Source organism: Vombatus ursinus, unplaced genomic scaffold, assembly GCF_900497805.2.
Source record: "Vombatus ursinus unplaced genomic scaffold, bare-nosed wombat genome assembly UNPS02007344.1, whole genome shotgun sequence".
Lineage (NCBI taxonomy): Eukaryota > Metazoa > Chordata > Mammalia > Diprotodontia > Vombatidae > Vombatus > Vombatus ursinus.
Genome location: NW_020947122.1, coordinates 6,389,978 through 6,408,664, shown reverse-complemented (window position 1 = coordinate 6,408,664; position 18,687 = coordinate 6,389,978). Strand labels below are relative to the sequence as shown.

The 18,687-nt window shown below is 36.1% G+C and overlaps 1 protein-coding gene across 2 annotated transcripts in view; it reads left to right on the top strand.

Moving 5' to 3' along the window:
• MTMR2 (myotubularin related protein 2) overlaps nt 1-18,687 on the top strand; it is a 104,545-nt gene that overhangs the window by 25,890 nt on the left and 59,968 nt on the right. For both annotated transcript variants that reach the window (XM_027849388.1, XM_027849389.1), the window contains exon 2: nt 9,582-9,687. In XM_027849388.1, coding sequence (XP_027705189.1) covers nt 9,582-9,687 — 106 coding nt within the window. The remainder of the gene's footprint in view (nt 1-9,581; nt 9,688-18,687) is intronic.

Here is an 18,687-nt window from a genome sequence, read left to right as displayed (position 1 = left end):
AGTTGAATTGGCAGTAGGAGTCCATATGTCAGGCAAGTAGTTTAGATACTATTTATAAAAATTGCAGCCAATTAAACACTGCTTCTCTCCTCCAAAATATATTTCCTGACATTCTCTTCTTATATTTATTAAATTGACCTTCCTAACACGGTGCTAGTATTGATGTTTTAAGGGCTTTTGAGTTGCATGGATGATAACATTAAATTGTTTGTGTTTCTCATTTGTAGAGGTGCCCTTCTGCTTTTCCAAATAATACTTATGAATTGGTTGTTTAAAGAAATATAAAAATAGGATTAAAAATAAATTGATGAGACCTGTTAATAATACTTATTTTTGTTTGTTATACATTTTATTTTAAACAGCTGCTTCTCCTCAAGTTTCAGTGTTGTCATCAATTAAGTAGCAATAGTCCCAATAATAGATGAGCAAACTAATTTGTCTACTGCCTTGCATCTGTTAATGTGGGTTTCAGCCTGGCTTGATAGCACAAGTTTGTAAATCCCTGCAACCTAGGGAGGCTTGAGCTCTGGAGTTAAATAGTTAGCAAACAATATTTCAACATTAGCAATTAACCAAACTTGGAAAACAATATAACTTGAGAAGGGATAATTAAAAATTTTTTTTTCTTGAATTTTGGTGCTTAAAGAAAAGCAAGATTAATTAGAGAATGAAGAAGTAGATAGAAACTGTTGTGGAAACTTTAAAGGGGACTTTTGGCTTCAGAGCATTTTGAGGTTAATGACATTATTCTTTAGTATGTCTAACTGTCTTTACTGGCCCCTCCTACTTGATTATAAGCTTCTTGAGGACAAGCACTGTCTTATTCATCTAGCTTCAGATACTTACTAGCTGTTGTGTCCCTGGGCAAGTCGTTTAACCTATTTGCCAGTTTCTTCAACTGTAAAATGGGAATAATAATAGCACCTAGACATCACAGACTTGTTGTGAGAATGTAATGGAATAGAATTTGTAAAAGTGCTTAGCACATACTGTCAAGGAAGGGAGAAGGGAAGAGAAGGAGGGAGAGAATTTGGAACTAAATTTTAAAAAACAAATGTAAAAATTATTTTTACATGTAATTGGGAAAAATATTATTCATAGAAAAAAAGTGCTTAGCATAATATCTGGTATAGTAGGTGCTGTGTACTTATCCCTTTCTCATTCCCTTCTCTACTTTTCTTACCACTTTGTTTTGCAAAGTAAATGCTCATAAAAATATTTATTAAATTGAAAGACTTTCCTTTTCCTTCATATAGCTGCACTGCTAGTCCTACTCTTAGGTCTATCAGCCCTGATTAGGGCTGTTTTGGGGCTTAGAGTGAATGTATACTGTTTTCATTTAGAAGGAAACCAAATCCAAAGTAATATTTCTTTTTCTAATTCCACTGAAATTTCTTCTCCTTAATCGGTTTCTTCCAGTCTCTGTACTTCTCTGTTTTTGTCACTTTCTAGTGATCTCATGGTCTCTGAGAATTGCAGATTTGAGTCAGGCACTAAATAGTCAAAATTTGTTGCCCAGCTCACACAGACCAGGTCCATTGCCTATTCCTCAAAACAGGAGGCTGTGTTCCCCTGGAATCCTGTGAGTGAGGGGTGGAACATGAGAGATGGGGGGAACACTTCTTTGGATAAGGAAAAAGTCCTTACCCAAAGGACAAGTGACATAGTGGATAGAGAGAAGGTGGCTAAGTGCACTTTAGCCCTCTGTGGTATCTCTGGTTGCTTACCCTATTTGCTACCAGGACAAGCAAGGTGTCCCTGCCATCATGAAGAGGAGTAGCTACAGGTATGGGATGGGGTTAGAATAAAGATAGAACTCTTTTTCCAAAATATAGAATCCTTTACACCAGTGCTGCTTGTATAGTAACTACTTGTTGAATTTGGTATGCTGTTTTTTTACAGCTTCTGAAATAAACTTAGTTTTGGTATTCATTCCTTAAAACAAAGTTAAGACATGATTTTTAAGTTTTTACTTTGTTTCATTTATAAGAACAGGAATAACACTTTCTTTAAAAATACACAAAAGAGAAAAGTTGGAACTTTTCCTTATATCATTATTCTGATTAAGTGCTTATTAAGTATACAAAACATTTTTCCAATATAAATTTAACATGTCCCACAAAACGTAACAATTTTAAGTAGTAGATTTTTGAGACAAAAAAGTTGAACTATCTTCTCCAGAGTAGTACAGCAAAGGTCATTGCAACAATAAGTATTAAAGTATCGGAAATGACTCACTATCAGGTGATGGGATTTTTGTCTTTGATTTTGTGGAGAGAAAACTCTCCTTTTGAAATAGTGATATGATCAGTAGAGAGCAGATGACTAAGTATTGTTATTTTGAAATAACTATATGTAATTCTGTGAACTCTGAGGTTCATATCTAACAGATTGTTTTATAGCTAGAAAAAATGAGTACAAAACTGAGAAATATTTTTGGGAATAGTGGGGGCAAGGTGTGAGAATGAGAATAATGGAGAATAATTTGCTATTCCTAAAGAGAAGAGAGAGGATAGTGAGAAAATATGTGCTTTTACTATGTTACATGAATTTGCATGTGTGTTGGCATATTTAAAATGAGCACAGTGGGTAGAGTACTGGGCTTAGAGTCAGGAAGACCTGAGTTCAAATGTGACCTCAGACACTTACTATGTGACCCTGGACACTTAACCTTGTTTGCCTCAGTTCCTCATCTGTCATATGATCTAGAGGAAAAAAAGGGCAAACCACTTCAGTTTCTTTGCCAAGAAAACCACAAAAGGAGTCACAAAGAGTCAGACACAACTGAAAATGACTAAACAACAACAAAAGATGGCATATGAAAGCATTTATGAGTGTGAATTATTTGTATGTTCTTTTTACCAGTTGGTATCACAAGGGATTGCTAGTAGAATTTAGTAAAATTGATACGTGATTATTATATCCTAAGACATGCTTTGAGTTCTTGGGGGAGTTCTTGGGGAACTATGGGGAATCTATGTAAAAACTCACTTTTGCAACTTTATGGAGGATGAGTTTGAGTATGGAGAGACTTGAGGCAGAGAATGCAATTTAAAAGCTGTTATAATGGTCCAAACAAAAAGTGATAAGGGCCTGAACTTCTTGTGAGTAGAGTGAATGGTAAGTATGCAAGATATGTAGAGAAAGAAATGAAAACATTTAGCAGTTGATTAGATATGTGATATGAGAGAGAAAAATTGAGAATGAGCCCAAGAGTATGAACTTGGGTGACAGGAAGAATGACGCTGCCCTCTGCAGAAATAGGGAAGGTAGGACAAAGGGTGGATTTGGGAGGAAAGGTAACAAATGAGTTATTTTGAACATGTTTTGTTTGAAAATTCTATGGTACATTCAGTTGGAAATGTTGATGATGTGGTGCTAAAGTTCAAGAAGACAGACCAGGACTGGATAAATAGATCTGGGAATCATCTGCCAAGAACTGATAATTAAATCCATGGGGGGGCAGCTAGGTGGTTCAGTGGATAGAGCACTGACCCTGGAGTCAGGAGGACCTGAGTTGAGTCTGGCCTTAGAAACATAACACTAACTAACTGTGTGACTCTGGGCAAGTCACTTAACCCCAATTGCCTCACCAAAAAAAAAATCTGTGGGAGCCAATGAGATGACTGCTGTTAATAATGATAGTGTGGATTTATATAGTGTTTTAAAGTTTGCTTAGCACTCTACATGTTATCTTGCTTGATCCTCACAACAGCCCTGAAAAGCAGGTAGTTATTATCCCTATTTTACAAGTGAGGAAACTGAGGGAGACAAAGTTTAAGTGACTTGTCTAGATTCAAACAGTCTGAGGTAGGGTTTGAATTCAGGTCTTTCTGATTCTAAGCCTCGAACTCTTTCCACTACCTAGCTGTCTTAGGTGAGGGTATAGAAAGGAAAGAGAAGAGAGTCTAGGACAGAGCTTTTGGGGACACCCACAGTGAGTGGGTGAGACTACCCAGTAGTTGAGGACCTAGCAAAGGAGACTTAAAAGAGATAATAAGTCAGATAGGAGAAGAACTGAGAGAGAGAGCAGAGTCCCTAAAATTTGGAGCAGAGAGTATGTAGAAGTGGGTGATCTTTCTCAGTTGGCTGCACTACTTCGAGACTTCTCTGATTGACTTCTCCACTGACTCATCATTCTGTAAGATCTCATCAGCCTTGGGACTCCTCTTTATCATCTGTCCTTTTGATTTAGGGTGAAGCCATGAGCTCCAAAACCTTTATTTAAGGAGGGAGCTGTGCCCAGAACATCTCATTTATCACTTGGTTGCACTACTTTGGGACTGCTTTGACTTTTACACACACACACACACACACACACACACACACACACACACACACACACACACACACACACACACACACACACACACACTTCCTTTATTATACCTTCTCCAGCCTCTCCTCAACCCCTTTTAGCTTCTTTTTGTGTATTGTCTTCTCCCATTAGATTAGAGACTGTCTTTCTTTTTTTGTATTTGTATCCCCAGCACCTAGCATAGTGCCTGGCACATAGTAGATCCTTAAAAACATTTATGGGTTGATTGGCAAAGATTACAGAGAAATCAAGAAGGATGAAGTTTGAGAAAAGGCCATTAGATTTGGCAAGTGGATAATTGGTAAGATGATGGAGTAGAAGAAAGCAATAAATCTCAGTTCTTGACACAACTACTCCAACAGTGATCTAAGAATACTTAACCAAGTAGTGATCAGGAAATCAAAGGAGAAACTACAGTAGATTATCTTTGTAGTTCAAGATCACAAATTTGACCTATAGGCAAGTGAGTAGGGTAGGAACTCTGGAACTGGGACGGGCCCAGATCATAGACTTAGTGTCCATAGTTTCAGGTTAGTCTGTGAGTGCTGAGATACCCAGAGCTGATCAAAGACTTATTTCTAAGCACACATCAGGAACTCTGGGTGTCCCAAAGGGGTAGAGAATGCAGATTTAGTGTCCAGAGCTCAGACACAGGCCAGCAGGGCAGGGATGCCCAGAGCTAATTTGAGATGCAGCCTCTGGCCAAGGCAAGCAGAGAAGGGTCTCCCAGAGGAACCAAGAATGTGAACCCCAGGAACCAGAGCTAGGCCAGCAGTGTAGGGTCTTCCAAAGCAGATCATATAAAATACAGGGGTCTCCACATGTACAAAAATATTTATAGCAGCTCTTTTTGTGGTGGCAAAGAGTTGGAAATTGAGAGGATGCCCATCAATTGGGGAATGGCTGAAAAGTTGTAGTATATGAATGTAATGGAATACTACTCTGCTATAAGAAATGATGAGTAGGCAGACTTCAGAAAAGCCTGGAAAGACTTATATGGACTGATGCTGAGTGAAGTGAGGAGAACCAGGAGAACATTATACACAGTAACAGCCACATTGTGCAATGACTAATGTTGATAGACTTAGTCCTTCTCAGCAGTGCAATGATCTAAGCCATCTCCAAAGGCCTTGTGATGGAAAATGCTATCCACATCCAAAGAAAGAACTATGGAGTTTGAATGCATATTGAAGCATACTATTTGCTATTTTTTTTCTTCTGTTTTGTTTTGTTTCCTCTTTCTGATGGTTCCTCCTGTTGGTTCCAATTCTTCCCTACAACATCACTAATGTGAAAATATGTTTAATAGGAATGTATAAGTATAATGTATATCAGATTTTGAGCCATCTTGGGGAGGGAGAAGGAGGAAAGAGGAGAAAAATTTAAATCTCAAAAGCTTATGGAAATGATTGTTGATAAATCAAAATAAATTATTTAAAAAAATAAAATACAGGGGTCTCACAAGGCTGGTATTGCAGACTCGGTTCTCAGAACTCCCCTCTAAGTCAGCAGCTGTGGGTTGCCCATATCAAATCTCTGGAAGAGTTACTAAACCAAAGAAGAGAAAGAATCATTATGAGGTCAGGAATGGCCAAGACACAAACCCAGAAGAGGAGAATAACTCCAAAATACATACAAGCAAAGCCTGAAAGAAAAACACAGTTTGCCCACAAAGTCAATTAAATTCTTAGAAATGATGCAATAATTAAAAGTGAGTTAAAGTGATATTATAAATGAAATGAGAGTGATAAAAGAAAGAATTAGAAAAGAAATGAGAGCTATGAAAGAGTTAGAAAATTAGCAACTTAGCAGAAGAGGTACAAAACCTTACCAAATTAACAGACTCCTTGAAAATTAAAATAGTCCAAACAGAAGCTGATGGCTATATGAGACTGCAGTAAATATTGAAGTCAGAAGATTGGACAAAAAAAAGAAAATGATAGATATTTCATATTAAAAATAACTTTGCTGGAACACAAACATTAGAGATTTTCAGAATCACTGGACTACCTGAAAGTCATGAGCAAAACCTAGTTATAATAGTTCCAGAAATTATGAATGAGCTGGATATGGTGATGCATACTTGTAATCCCTAATACTAAGGGAGGCCAAAGCTGGTGGATAGCTTGAGTTTGGAGGTTCTGAATTGCAGTAGGGCTGAAGTTGATCAGGTGCCCTTAGTAAATCTAGCAGAAAATGATGAGCCCTTGGGAGCAGAGGTTGCATAAGGAGGGATGAACTGTCAGAAAAACAGAGCAGGTTACAGCTTCTGTGCTTTTCAATATTTGGTTAAGGCTCATGAGTGACTACTGTATTTTCAGGCTGGGCTGGAAAATAGAACAAAACAAAAAAAAGAATACACAGGTCACCTCCTGAAAGAAATCTCGGAATGAAAACTCCCAGCAACATCAGAGCCAAAACCCATAGCTTCCAGATCAAAGAAAAAAAATGTCAACAACCAGAAAGAAAGTGTTTAATTACCAAGGAACCACAGTGAGGATCACACAAAATTTTGCAGCCCCACTTAATAGGAGTAGAGAGCATGGAATATATATCATGAAAGACAAAAATATACAGGCTTACAACATGAATATTAAATTCTTTTGGTGACTGAGGTGGTTTCTAGGCTGTCTTCCTAGAATCATGCAAGGAAAAAAAGGAAGGAAACTTCAGATACATTAGAACCAGAGGACAAAGAATTAATAAGCATGTATCTCCTTCCCAACCCTCCATTCCCCAGGAAAAAGACAAAATGCCACGCAACAAATATGTGTAGTTAAGCAAGCAAAACAAAATCCCACATTGGCCATGTCTAGAAACAAATGCCTCACTCTGTATGCCTAGTTCAACATGTCTCAGGAGGTAGATAGCATTTTAAATCAACACTCCTTTGGAATAATAGTTGATCATTGCATTGATCAGAGTTCTTAAAACTTTCAAAATTATTTTTTCCCCAAAGTTATAGTATAAATTATTCTCCTGGTTCTGCTTAACTTCACACTGCATCATCTCAAAGTGAGGTTCAAGTGACTTCTCTCCCCACCCCTTTATGTACACTTCATCTTGTTCCCCTCTATTATGTGAGGTAAATTCCTTCCCATTACTCCATTTTTCTTCATTAGTATACCCTTACCCCCTTTCTTTCTTTCTCCCTTTTTTTTTTTAAAGATCATCAAAACATAACAAAATCACTCTTAGGTCCTCCATCTTATTTGACTCCCACTATGACCTTTGTTAAAATTATAGTTCTCTTGACTCTGGGCATTTTCCCTGTGCCTGGGACTCTGTCCCTCTTTATCTCTACCTCCTGACTGAAAGGCAAGGAAGTCAGGAGGAGGTGATGAGAAGGGACGGAGTTCTTCCCATCTTTAAAATCCCATCTTCTTGGAAGCCTTTCCCAAACCACCCAAATTTTACTACTTTCTTTCTGAGATTATCTCCAAATTATCCTGTATGTATCTTCTTTAACAGTAGTTGTTTGCATTGTATTTCCCCCATTAGATTGTGAACTACTTGAGAGCAGAGACTTTTTTAATCCTTTCTTTGAATCCTCAGCGCTTACCAAATTGCCTGCACATAGTAGACAATTAATAAATGATTGTTGACTTGTCTGAATTGACTTGAGGATTAGAGAGAAAGGAGGGCTGATGATATTGGGGGCAATTGGTAGGAAAAGATGGGAGAAGATGAATTTAAAGATATATAGAAGGAATGGCCTTCATGAAAAGAGTCATCCCTGGAGTAAATTGTAAGTAATGGAAATAGTGTAATCAAGAGATTCTAGGATTAGAAGGTGGTATATGGTCTGTTTCAGGTTATTTATATTTATTTAAGGAGATATTATATTGAAAAATCTATTTTCCTTTTCAATTTTTACGAATACTTATTTTATGCTGTAGGAACTTAGATATGGAAAAGAGTCATTGTGGGTTAGAATTAGTTTGGTTAGCCATAATTTTTTTGGTTTTTTTTTTGGTGAGGTAATTGCCCAGAATCACACAGTGAGTGTTATGTGTCTGAGGCTGGATTTGAACTCAGGTCCTCCTGACCCCAGGGTTGGTGCTCTATCCACTTGTGCCGCCTAGCTGCTCCTGCATAATTTTTTTTATTGATTAATTTATTTTTGGTTTTCAACGTTCATTTCCATAAGATTTTGTGTTCTAAATCTTCTCCCTCTCTCTTCCCTCCCCCTTCCCCAAGACAATGTGCAATCTGATATAGGCTGTATGTATACATTCATATTAAAGATATTTTCACATTAGTCATGTTGTAAAGAAGAATTAGAACCAATAGGAGGAACAACGAGAAAGAAGAAACAGAAAAAAAAAAGAGAGCAAATAATATGCTTTGATCTGCATTCAGACTCCATAGTTCTTTTTTTGGATGTGGTTAGCATTTTCCATCGTGAGCCTTTTAGAATTGTCTTAGATCTTTGCATTGCTGAGAAGAGCTAAGTCTATCAAAGTTAGTCATCTCACAATGTTGCTATCGCTGTGTACATTGTTCTCCTGTTTTTGCTCACTTTACTCAGCATCAGTTCATGTAAGTCTTTCTGAAATCTGCTTGCTCATCATTTCTTATGGAACAATAGTATTCCATTACATTCATATCCCACAACTTGTTAAGCCATTCCCCAGTTGATGGGCATCCCCTTAATTTCCAATTCTTGGCCACCACAAAAAGAGCTGCTATAAATATTTTTGTAAATGTAGGTTTTTTCCCCTTTTTTATGATCTCTTTGGGATATAGACCTAATAGTGTCATTGCTGGATCAAAGGGTATGCATAGTTTGGTTGCCTTTTGGGCATAGTTCCAAATTGCTCTCCAGAATGGTTGTATAAGTTCACAACTCTGTCAGCAATGCATTAGTGTTCCAATTTTCCCACATCTTCTCTAGCATTTATATTTTCCTTTGATAGCTGTGATGTAGTTTGGTTAGCCATAATTGAGGAGGTAGTTCTTGAAGTTGGCCTTGAAAGAAGGATAAAGTGTAGATTGGCAGAAAGAAGAAATACTATGGCAGGGATATGTGATCTATAGGGGAGCTTGAGGAAAAAAATGAACATGATATGTGGTAGAAGATATTAATAGTGTCCTGACAGGAACTGAGTAAAGGGTCCATGTTGGGGAACACTAGAAGAAGATAAATAGACAGGTTGGGACTATATGATGGAATTGGAAAAAATATTTTAAAATTTTCATGCATTAGAAATATTGTGTTGCCTATAATCTATACATCTTTCAAAATCTTTTTATTTTATAGTGCCTCTACCTCTCATTCGGACCATTCAGTACATTTAAAATCAGCTTCTGTCATATCATCGGATTCTATTTCAACTTCTGCAGAGAACTTTTCTCCTGACCTGAGGGTATGTACTCTAATTTTTAAAAGTGATGATCAGTTGGCTTTACTTATTGATAGTTATACTCTGATGAGCATAGGTTTAACATATAAGCCAGAGGAGTCAAACTTGCTGCTTAGGTGTGGTCTGTAAAATTTTCCAGTGTAGCCCAAACTAGGTTACAATCTAATTAGGAAGTATTTAACAAAAAAACCAAAAAACATAATATATATATATATATATACACACACCATTGACCTAAGTAACCTGTCTAAAACTTGCTGTTCAGAAGGAAGGAGTCTCTGAAGCCCCTCTGGTTAGCACAAACTATGTCCTTAGCTTGGACTAATTAGTGATCTTTTTGGAGCGCTATTGGAAACTTCTGAGGCAGTGCTGAACTTGGAGTTGGGAGGATGTGAATTTGGTCCTTGTTAGCTCTATGACCCTCTGCAAGTCACTGAACCTCTCTGAGCTTCAGTTTCCTGATCTGTAATAAAGACATAATGATATCTTTAATACTTGCCACATGGGAGTGCTGTGAGGAGCAAATGAGATAACATATAAAGTATCTAAGTAAAAATGTTATTAATTTATAATATTCAATTAATTTACAATACTCACTTTAAATAAACCCTTTATATTTGTGAAAATTACTCCTTTACTAATCCATGAAGGCTTTTCTCTGATCTTTCCAGTTTCTAGTGCTCTCTCTTTTTTCATATCACTTTGTATCATAGTTATTTTTGTCTCTGACATATCCTTGAGGAGATTGTAAGCTCCTGTTTTGTTTTTGTCCATATACATATTTTTACATGGGATGACCAAGATAAAAACTTTGAAGTTAGTGGTAAAACTATAAATTTAGTCTTCCCAAACAAAAATTTCTGGAAATTTCCCCTTAAATCTCTGAATTATAAAATAGATCTCAACACCTACGGTGGTACATTGTACATAATAGACACTTCAGAAATGTTTGTTGAATTAAATTAGCATATTGAAAGTTTACTACTCTTATGATAATACAAGTCAGAATTAGAGAGAGAGAAAGAGAAGAGAGATGAATTATGATGAGGTGGCCTTAATCCTTATCAAGGCTAACTCCTCTACTTGTTCTAACGATCCCATGCTGTCTTGTCTCTTCCAGCAGCTTGTCCCCTCTGGCATCTCCACTATTTCCTTATTTTCAATCTCTCCCTGTCTATTGGCTAATTTCATATTGCCTACAAACGTATTCAGGTGGCTCCATTCTCAAAAAAAACCTTCCCTCGATCCTTCCTTCCCTGCTAGCTACTGTCCTATATCTTTTCTGCCCTTCGTAGCTTAACTCCTCAATAAGGCCATTATAGTAGATGCCTCCACTTTCTCTCCTCTCATTCTCTTCTTAACTAACCCCTTACAATCTTTCTTCAGACCCTATCATTCCCGTGAAACTGGTCTCTACAAAGTTACTAATGACCTCTTAGTTGCCAAATTGAATGACCTTTTCTCAGTCCTCATTCTCCTTAACCTCTCTTCAGTCTTTGACACTGTTGATCCCTATCTCCTCTTTGATCCCTTTCTTCTCTTTAGGTGTTCAGGATACTACTCTCTCCTAGTTTTCCTTCTACCTACCTCATCACTTCTCTGTCTTTTTTGCTGAATTCTCATCGAGATCATACCCTCTCACTATAAGTGTCCTGGAGGATTCTGTCCTGGAGCCTCTTCTCTTCTCCCCCAAAACTGTGTCACTTGATAATCTCATCAGCTTCCGTGGATTTAACTATCATCTCTATACTGATGATTCTCAAAATTACCCATCTTAGCTTAATCTCTCATGTGTTATATTATTTCTGTTGTTTCACTGAGGAATAGAAATTTAGAATTACAGAATCACAGATTTATAGGGGAACTCAGAGACTGTTTAGTTCAACCCATGTCTGACAAAGAATTTCCACTATAGTATCTCAAACAAGTAAGTATTCATTCAGACTTAGATTGAAGACTTCATGACAAGGGTAACCCACTGCATCCTGAGCTACCTTTTCTATTTTTGGATCACTTCACTTGTTAGGAAATTTCTTTTGACATCAACCTGAAATTTACCTTTCTGTATCTTCTATGTGTTACTGATTGTTTTAAAGAAGATAATTTGTCTTAAACTCATTATTATCTGTGATTAAATCAAAATGAATCTGAATTTTCTCCATAAGAGGTAGTATCGTACGGTGCCTCAGATACAGGGCTTGAAGTCAGTACCTGTATTCAAATGCTACCTCTTTCCCTGGCTGTGTAAGCATAGACTTAGTAATTTCACTTAGCCCCTCTAAACCTCGGTTTCCTAAGCTGTAAAGTGGGGTAACTGGAATATCTACATCATGAGATCATTGGGAAGCTCAAAAGAGATCATGTATGTGATATGTTTTGCAAAGTTTAGACTTGTTATTTTTCATTTTATAGCACGAACCCAGCTTGAGTTAATACTTTATGTTCTGAGGTACCAAATTAAGGCATCCAGTATTTCTTAAATTGACAAGTGTTCAGTTTCATCAATAGAAATGTAAAATGGAATTGCATTCTGTTAAATTCTTAAGTGGTGTTTTCTATTATGTATAGTAGTATTTGTATTTGAGATATGTTTTTGTAATATTTATATTAATGCAATAGAGTGGTATATTGAATTTAAAAAATAAGACCTTAATCCCAGGCCCACAAATGAAATGTGATTACAGCTTATTTAGTTTAATTTTCAATTAGGGTAATGTTATATTTATACCATAGCACAGATTTCTGTCCTGTGTAACTCCTATGGAATTGCAGGAAAAAACAATTAGTAGTAATGGCCATTGGCAAAATTATGACTTTTGAAAGTTTATGACTTTAGCTTTCAAAATTTCTCACTTTTCTAGGTGTCTGTCCTCAACCCTCTGTTGATTTCTGCTGATTATGTTAATTGTAGGATAACCAGATTTCATCTCACCTGCAAAACAGAAATTACTTATAGGAACAGTTGACTGCAAGGCTGATTTAGGCCAGTTTGGGTTGCATAACTCAGTGAGGTCAGCCAGTAAACACCAGCAAAAGCATCTGGGAGTGAGCAAGACTTTGGCTCGCTGCAGGTTCCTGATGGCCTCCTTTTACTCTGTGTCCAGTGTACCTGCCTGGTAAAGTACTCATATAAAATAGACATATTAATCTTGGAGGCACTTCCCCAATACTAAGATGCCTAACTTGGTAACTGAAGGGATGGTGCTGTCCTCTACAGTAAAAGGGAAGTTTGAAAGAGGGCTGGGTTTTGGGGCTGGTGGTGGGGGGAAATAATAGTCTCTGTTTTGGATGTGTTGAGTTTAAGGTGCTTCTGGCACTTCCAGTTTGAAATGTGCAGTAGGCATTTGGTCACGTAGGACTGGAACTTAGAGAAAGACTTATACCAGATATTAAGATCTAGGTATTATGTACGTATAAACAGTCATTGAACCAGTGGAAGCTGCTGAAGTCATTACGTGGATGAATGTAGGGAGTGGTGCCACAAACTAGACCCACAATCAGTGACTTGGATGATCAGTTAGCAAAGGAGACTGAGAAGGGAGCAGTCAGAAAGTTAAAATCAAGAGAGTAAAGTGTGTCCAGGAGGAGAAGGTGGTAAACGGCATTAAATTCTCTGGAGAGATCAAGAAGGATGAAGATGGTTAAAAGTCCATTAAATTTGACAAGGGATCATTGTTAACTTTGGAGAGATCAGTTTCATTTGAGTGATAAGATCAGAAGCCAGGTTGCAGAGAGTATAGAAGAGGAAGGGAAAGCACTGAGAATAAATGTTTTTTTTTTTTGTTCAAAGATTTTCACTGAGGAAGGAAAGAGAAAGATGGGATAGTATCTGAAAGGACTGTTGGGATAGAGTGTGTGTTTTTTAAGAATGGGGGAAACTTGGGTGTGTTTGTATTAGCAGGGTAGGAATGAGTACAGCAGGAAAACTGAAGATTGGAGAGAAGGGTGACGATAGTAGGAACAATTTGATGGAACATTCTAGGCACAATGTCAGTTAAACAAACAAGTACACCAAAGTTTCTGTGTTTTATCCAAATCTTGTTAATAAGAAGTCTAGTGCTACATTGTTCAGAAGGTTTTTTCTGTGCTATTCTGCTTTTTTAAGACAAATGTAAGTGTAGGCAGGGATTTACTCATCTTTGTTTTCTCCATAGCACATAACACAATCTATTCCAAAATTTTGAATGATTAGATTAAGTGTAAGATTATAATATATTTTGTAAATAATATTTTTACAAGCTGTATTAGACTTAGCATTAACAGGCAGAATCACTTTTATAATACAAGCAAATTTTACAAAAAATCCCCACCTTCTTGCAAAACTTCAAGAATACAACCTTTTAAAAGCATGTCACATTTTATTAAGACTATCTAATAGGTTTTCTGATTGTGCACATGATGCCTTATCAGAAGGTTAATGTATTAAATAGGTTGACTTTTGAACATGGACACTTAGATTAATTTTTTTATTCACAGGATTTATTGCATTCACAGTGACAAAGTACTGTTAGTATGGGTTGTTAGCTGTAGCAAGCACTTAAATCTTTTGTCAAATTGGATGTTAAAGTGCCATTGAGGCATTAATTAAAATGGAATGTTACCCACATTACTGTTTTTTTTTCTAGTTAGCCTAGATTGGTAGAAAAAAAGTCTTATACGGATAGCTGATAGCAGATATGTTTCTGAAAAGTCAAGTAAATCAAATTGTAGTAAATTGGATTTTATTTTTCCCATTGTCGTATTAAAAGCCCTAAAAAAATAAAGCAAAGAATACTGTTCAAGGCAAATTACTTATCAGTTTTATGAATTTGTACTTCAAGTTTTCCTAAATCTCTTTTATAGTTGTCTTATACAATTTTGTGCCAGTATATATGTCCTCATTCTGTTGCTCAAACTACAATTCTTTTTGCAACTTACTCGTTTTGTCATTTAGTAGAAATTGGAACCTTGTATGAATTGTATAAACTTCATTTATTTTCCTTTCCTGGATATGTCTACATAAAATTAGGCCTTTAAAAACTTTGTGAAAAGGTGTTCTGTTTCCTTTTTTTTTTTTTAAACTTAGTCCTTGGTCTTAATTGCAATGTGCTTCCAAAATGCTGGTGCTTGATAAAGTGATAAATTAAAATCAGTTAACCAAGCAATATTTTTTGTTACTGTGTAAGGTCTTTGGGTAGAATTCAGAATTGAAAATGGAAATGACAGTGTCTTTTCCTTCCTTTCCTCCTTCACTCTAGATGGTCTGCTTGATCTCACAAATGAGAGATTTGATAAATAGTGAAACACTTTGGGTTTTGTTCTTAACCATCTGTGCCTGTTTTAAAATACTTAATAGAATTCAGCTAGGCAGGGTGCTCTTCAAAAGATGTTATATTTTGCATATTTTCTCTAGAAAGCAAAGGCCAGATTAAACTGAATCATTTCTTTGAGTATATGTTAATGAATATGGTAGAAGCATGTTCTGAAGAATCAATATGTAAATCTAGTTAGAAATTTCAGCATTATTCAGAGGTTTTAGGTTTTAAAGAAAAAGAAGACAGTAATTTTCTTTCCGACTATGAAATGATGAAATTGCTGAATTTTCATTTATTGCTTAAAATCTTTTTAACATCTGAGTTTCTATTTTATATTATTTATACAAATGGAAGTAAAAATAGTAGCAAGTGTGATTCTAAAACTGTTCAAGTTGAATAGATTTAGTATATTGTTAATTTCAAAATACAAGTAAACTGATGCTTGTCCTCAATATTGAATGTTTTTTCTCTGTTCAAGTGCTTCTCAATCTAACAGCTCCTTTATGTAATACTCCATGTTAAATGCATGTTAAAATTTATGTCATGTGAACAATTCAATTATAAATCTATTTAGACGTATGTTAGTATGAAGGATTTATCAAAACCAAATCATTACAGGGAAAATGAGTGGCAGTCACTGATAAAGTAATAAACTTCATATAAATGGAAAATGTAAAAGATGGTATTTGTCTTGAGGTTGATGAAGTTTTTCTTGACACTACACAGAACGTTCTTCAAGAGAACAAAGTGAATGAAGAGTGCTTGTCTAGGAGTCTCAGTCATGGGTAGGTTCTAATCCATGCTATGCTGTATGTGTGAGACTTTATGTGAGTCTCATGGAACACTTCTGAAAATTAAATGAGATTACATTTAAGAAAGAATTTTAAAATTATAAAGCATTATAGATGTGAAAGCTGGTGGCTGTTATTGCTAACAGACATCTAAAACATTATAATATAAGAGGACTAGAATTAAGAGTAGTTAAGAATAGCCTCAGTTTAAAATTGGATCTTAGGATCGTGAGATCATAGAACTAGATTCTGAAAGGACCAGAGGCTAGCAGTCCCCAAGGAAATTAAATGATTTGCTCAAGGTCCAGTAGGCGATAACAGTCAGAAATGGTAATGTTTCATATTGGGAGGAAATGTCGGATATCAGTCAACAAGTATTTATTAAATGCCTCTTATATGCCAGGCACTGTGCTAGGCACTTGGAATACAAAGACCATAAAAGAAACAAGCTCTACTCACAAGGAGCCTGCCTTTTAAAGGGAGAAACAAGTACATATGTAAGTATATTCAGAATAAATATAAAGAGTATAAATACAAAATGGTTAAGTACAAGATAGTTTGAAAGGAAGGGCACCAGATATATCGTTACATGTTTCTCTTCTCAGTCTGTTAATCTTATAAATGTTGGTAATCTTGGTTGGTAATCTTATAAGTGGCCTGAATGGTGGACTAGAGAATATGCAAAGTTTGTAGATGAGCTAGAGAGAGTTTGTGAAATGCAGTGGATAAATGAGATAGGTGAATCCTTGCTTGAAGGCAGCTATTTCCCTAGGTGATATATAAAGACTTTTTTTTTTGTTAAAGAAATGCCAACATATATTATTTTTAAATACTTTGAGATTTGTGCAGAAGCAATTCTAAGTTGCCCTAAATGGGATGGCATATTTGTCTTTCTTAGGTATACCTGACAAAATTTTTAGGTAGGAAGACTTGCAAGCTTTTTGGGTACGGATTTTGCTTTAATATGAGAAATCGCCCCATAATTATAAAAAAAGTTATGACACCACCATTATCAAACATAGCCCTTGAAGAAAATGTGAGAAACCTGATGATTGCAGCAAAGATATCATTTTATGGTTTGTCTAAGCTAGCTCTGGATCAAGTCTAGAATTCCATATTGCTATATTAAGATGAGGTCAACCCCAGCCTTTAAGTATTCCATTTATGATGAATTGGTTTGGAGAATGTTGCAAAAACTATGGTATGTTTATGTAAAATAGAGTATTATTATATAGTTAGAAATGATAAATATGAAAAATTAAGAGAAATATGTTAAGATTTGCCTGAAATGCTGCTGAGTAAAACTAAGTGAATAATATACATGACGACTGAAACAATGTAAATGAAAAAAATCATTGAAAGGAAATTTATCTCTAAGCAATTGAAAAACCAATATGGCCCCATAGAATAGATAATAAAACAAACCTCTTCATGACAGAGCAAGAGACTACTAGGACAGAATATTGTATTCATTGTCAGACAAGATTTCTGTTGGAATGTTTTTGCTTATTTGCTTTCTTTGTCACAATGGAAGAACCATTCTGGGGAGAGTAGCCATGAAATTATTTTGATGTAAAGACATAAGGAATGGATGGGATATATTAGAAAATAAAATGAGAGATTGGACTAGGAGACATTAAAGGATAGTTTCTTTGATCCCATTACCATTATTTAATTCATTAGATTGTGACCTCGTTGAGGGCAGACTTTTTTTGTTTTTTTGTAAACCCAGTGCTTAGCACAGAACAGTGCCTGGCACATAATAGGCACTTAATAAATGTTTAGTGATTGATTAATTGATTTAGAGCTGTTATTTAATCTGGAGGGAACTCCAGGTATAGCAATCCCCTCACTAATGCAAATAGGGAGCTTGTCTATACTTTATAGTTTTAGAGAATCTTTTTGGAATAAGAAGAGAGTCTTTGGGGCAGCTTGGTGGAGCAGTGGTTAGAGCACCGGCCCTGAAGTCAGGCGGACCTGAGTTCGAATGCATCCTCAGACCAAACACTTGACACTAGCTGTGTGACCCTGGGCAAGTCACTTAACCCCAATTGCCTAAAAAAAAAAAACCCCAAAAACCCCCCAAAAAAGAAGAGAGTCTTCTTGGGCATAGTATATGTGCCAAGGCTAAACCTTGGAGAACAATAAAGCCATGTGCAAGTCATTTAACTTCTCAGTACCCTGTGAAGACTCTCTAAAATGATAAAAGCCGGGCAGCTAGGTGGTGCAGTGGATAGAGCACTGGCCCTGGAGTCAGGAGGACCTGAGTTCAAATGAACTCAAAACTGGACTGTGTGACACTGGGCAAATCACTTAACCCCAACTGCCTAAAAATTAAAAAAAAGAATTAAAATTATAAGAGCAAACAAGCTTCCTATTTGCGTAAGCGAGGGGATTTTCTATACCTATCCACTGTACCATGCTTTTTCTTAACATATAGAGTAGCTACTATGACATTTGGATGATGGATTTGACCATGGAGATAAGTTTGTTTAATGAATTACCAAGGATAGACATAAAACAAGATGCCAAATAGGGCAGTGTGTATTTTGTATATTTTGTGGATTTTTTTTTTGGTTTTTTTTTTGTTTTGTTTTACCCTGCTTTCTCTGTCCTTCTGTATCAACAAAGAAAAATAGTTAAACAGAAAATAATTTCAAAGACTGCATTTGGCAGTGAATACAGCATTCCATGTCTGTAGTTTATACCTGAAACCCACAAGAGAGAAGTATATATTACTCTCTGTCTACTGGAATTAGTATTGGTCTTTTAATTTAATCTGAATTCTGATCTCTTTCAGTGCTATTCTCATTTACATCATTATTGGCATTGTGCATATTATCCTCTTGTTTCTCCTTTTTTAACTGCATCATTTCTTCAGGAACAAATCTTCCTGTGCCCAAGGAAATACGTGTGTG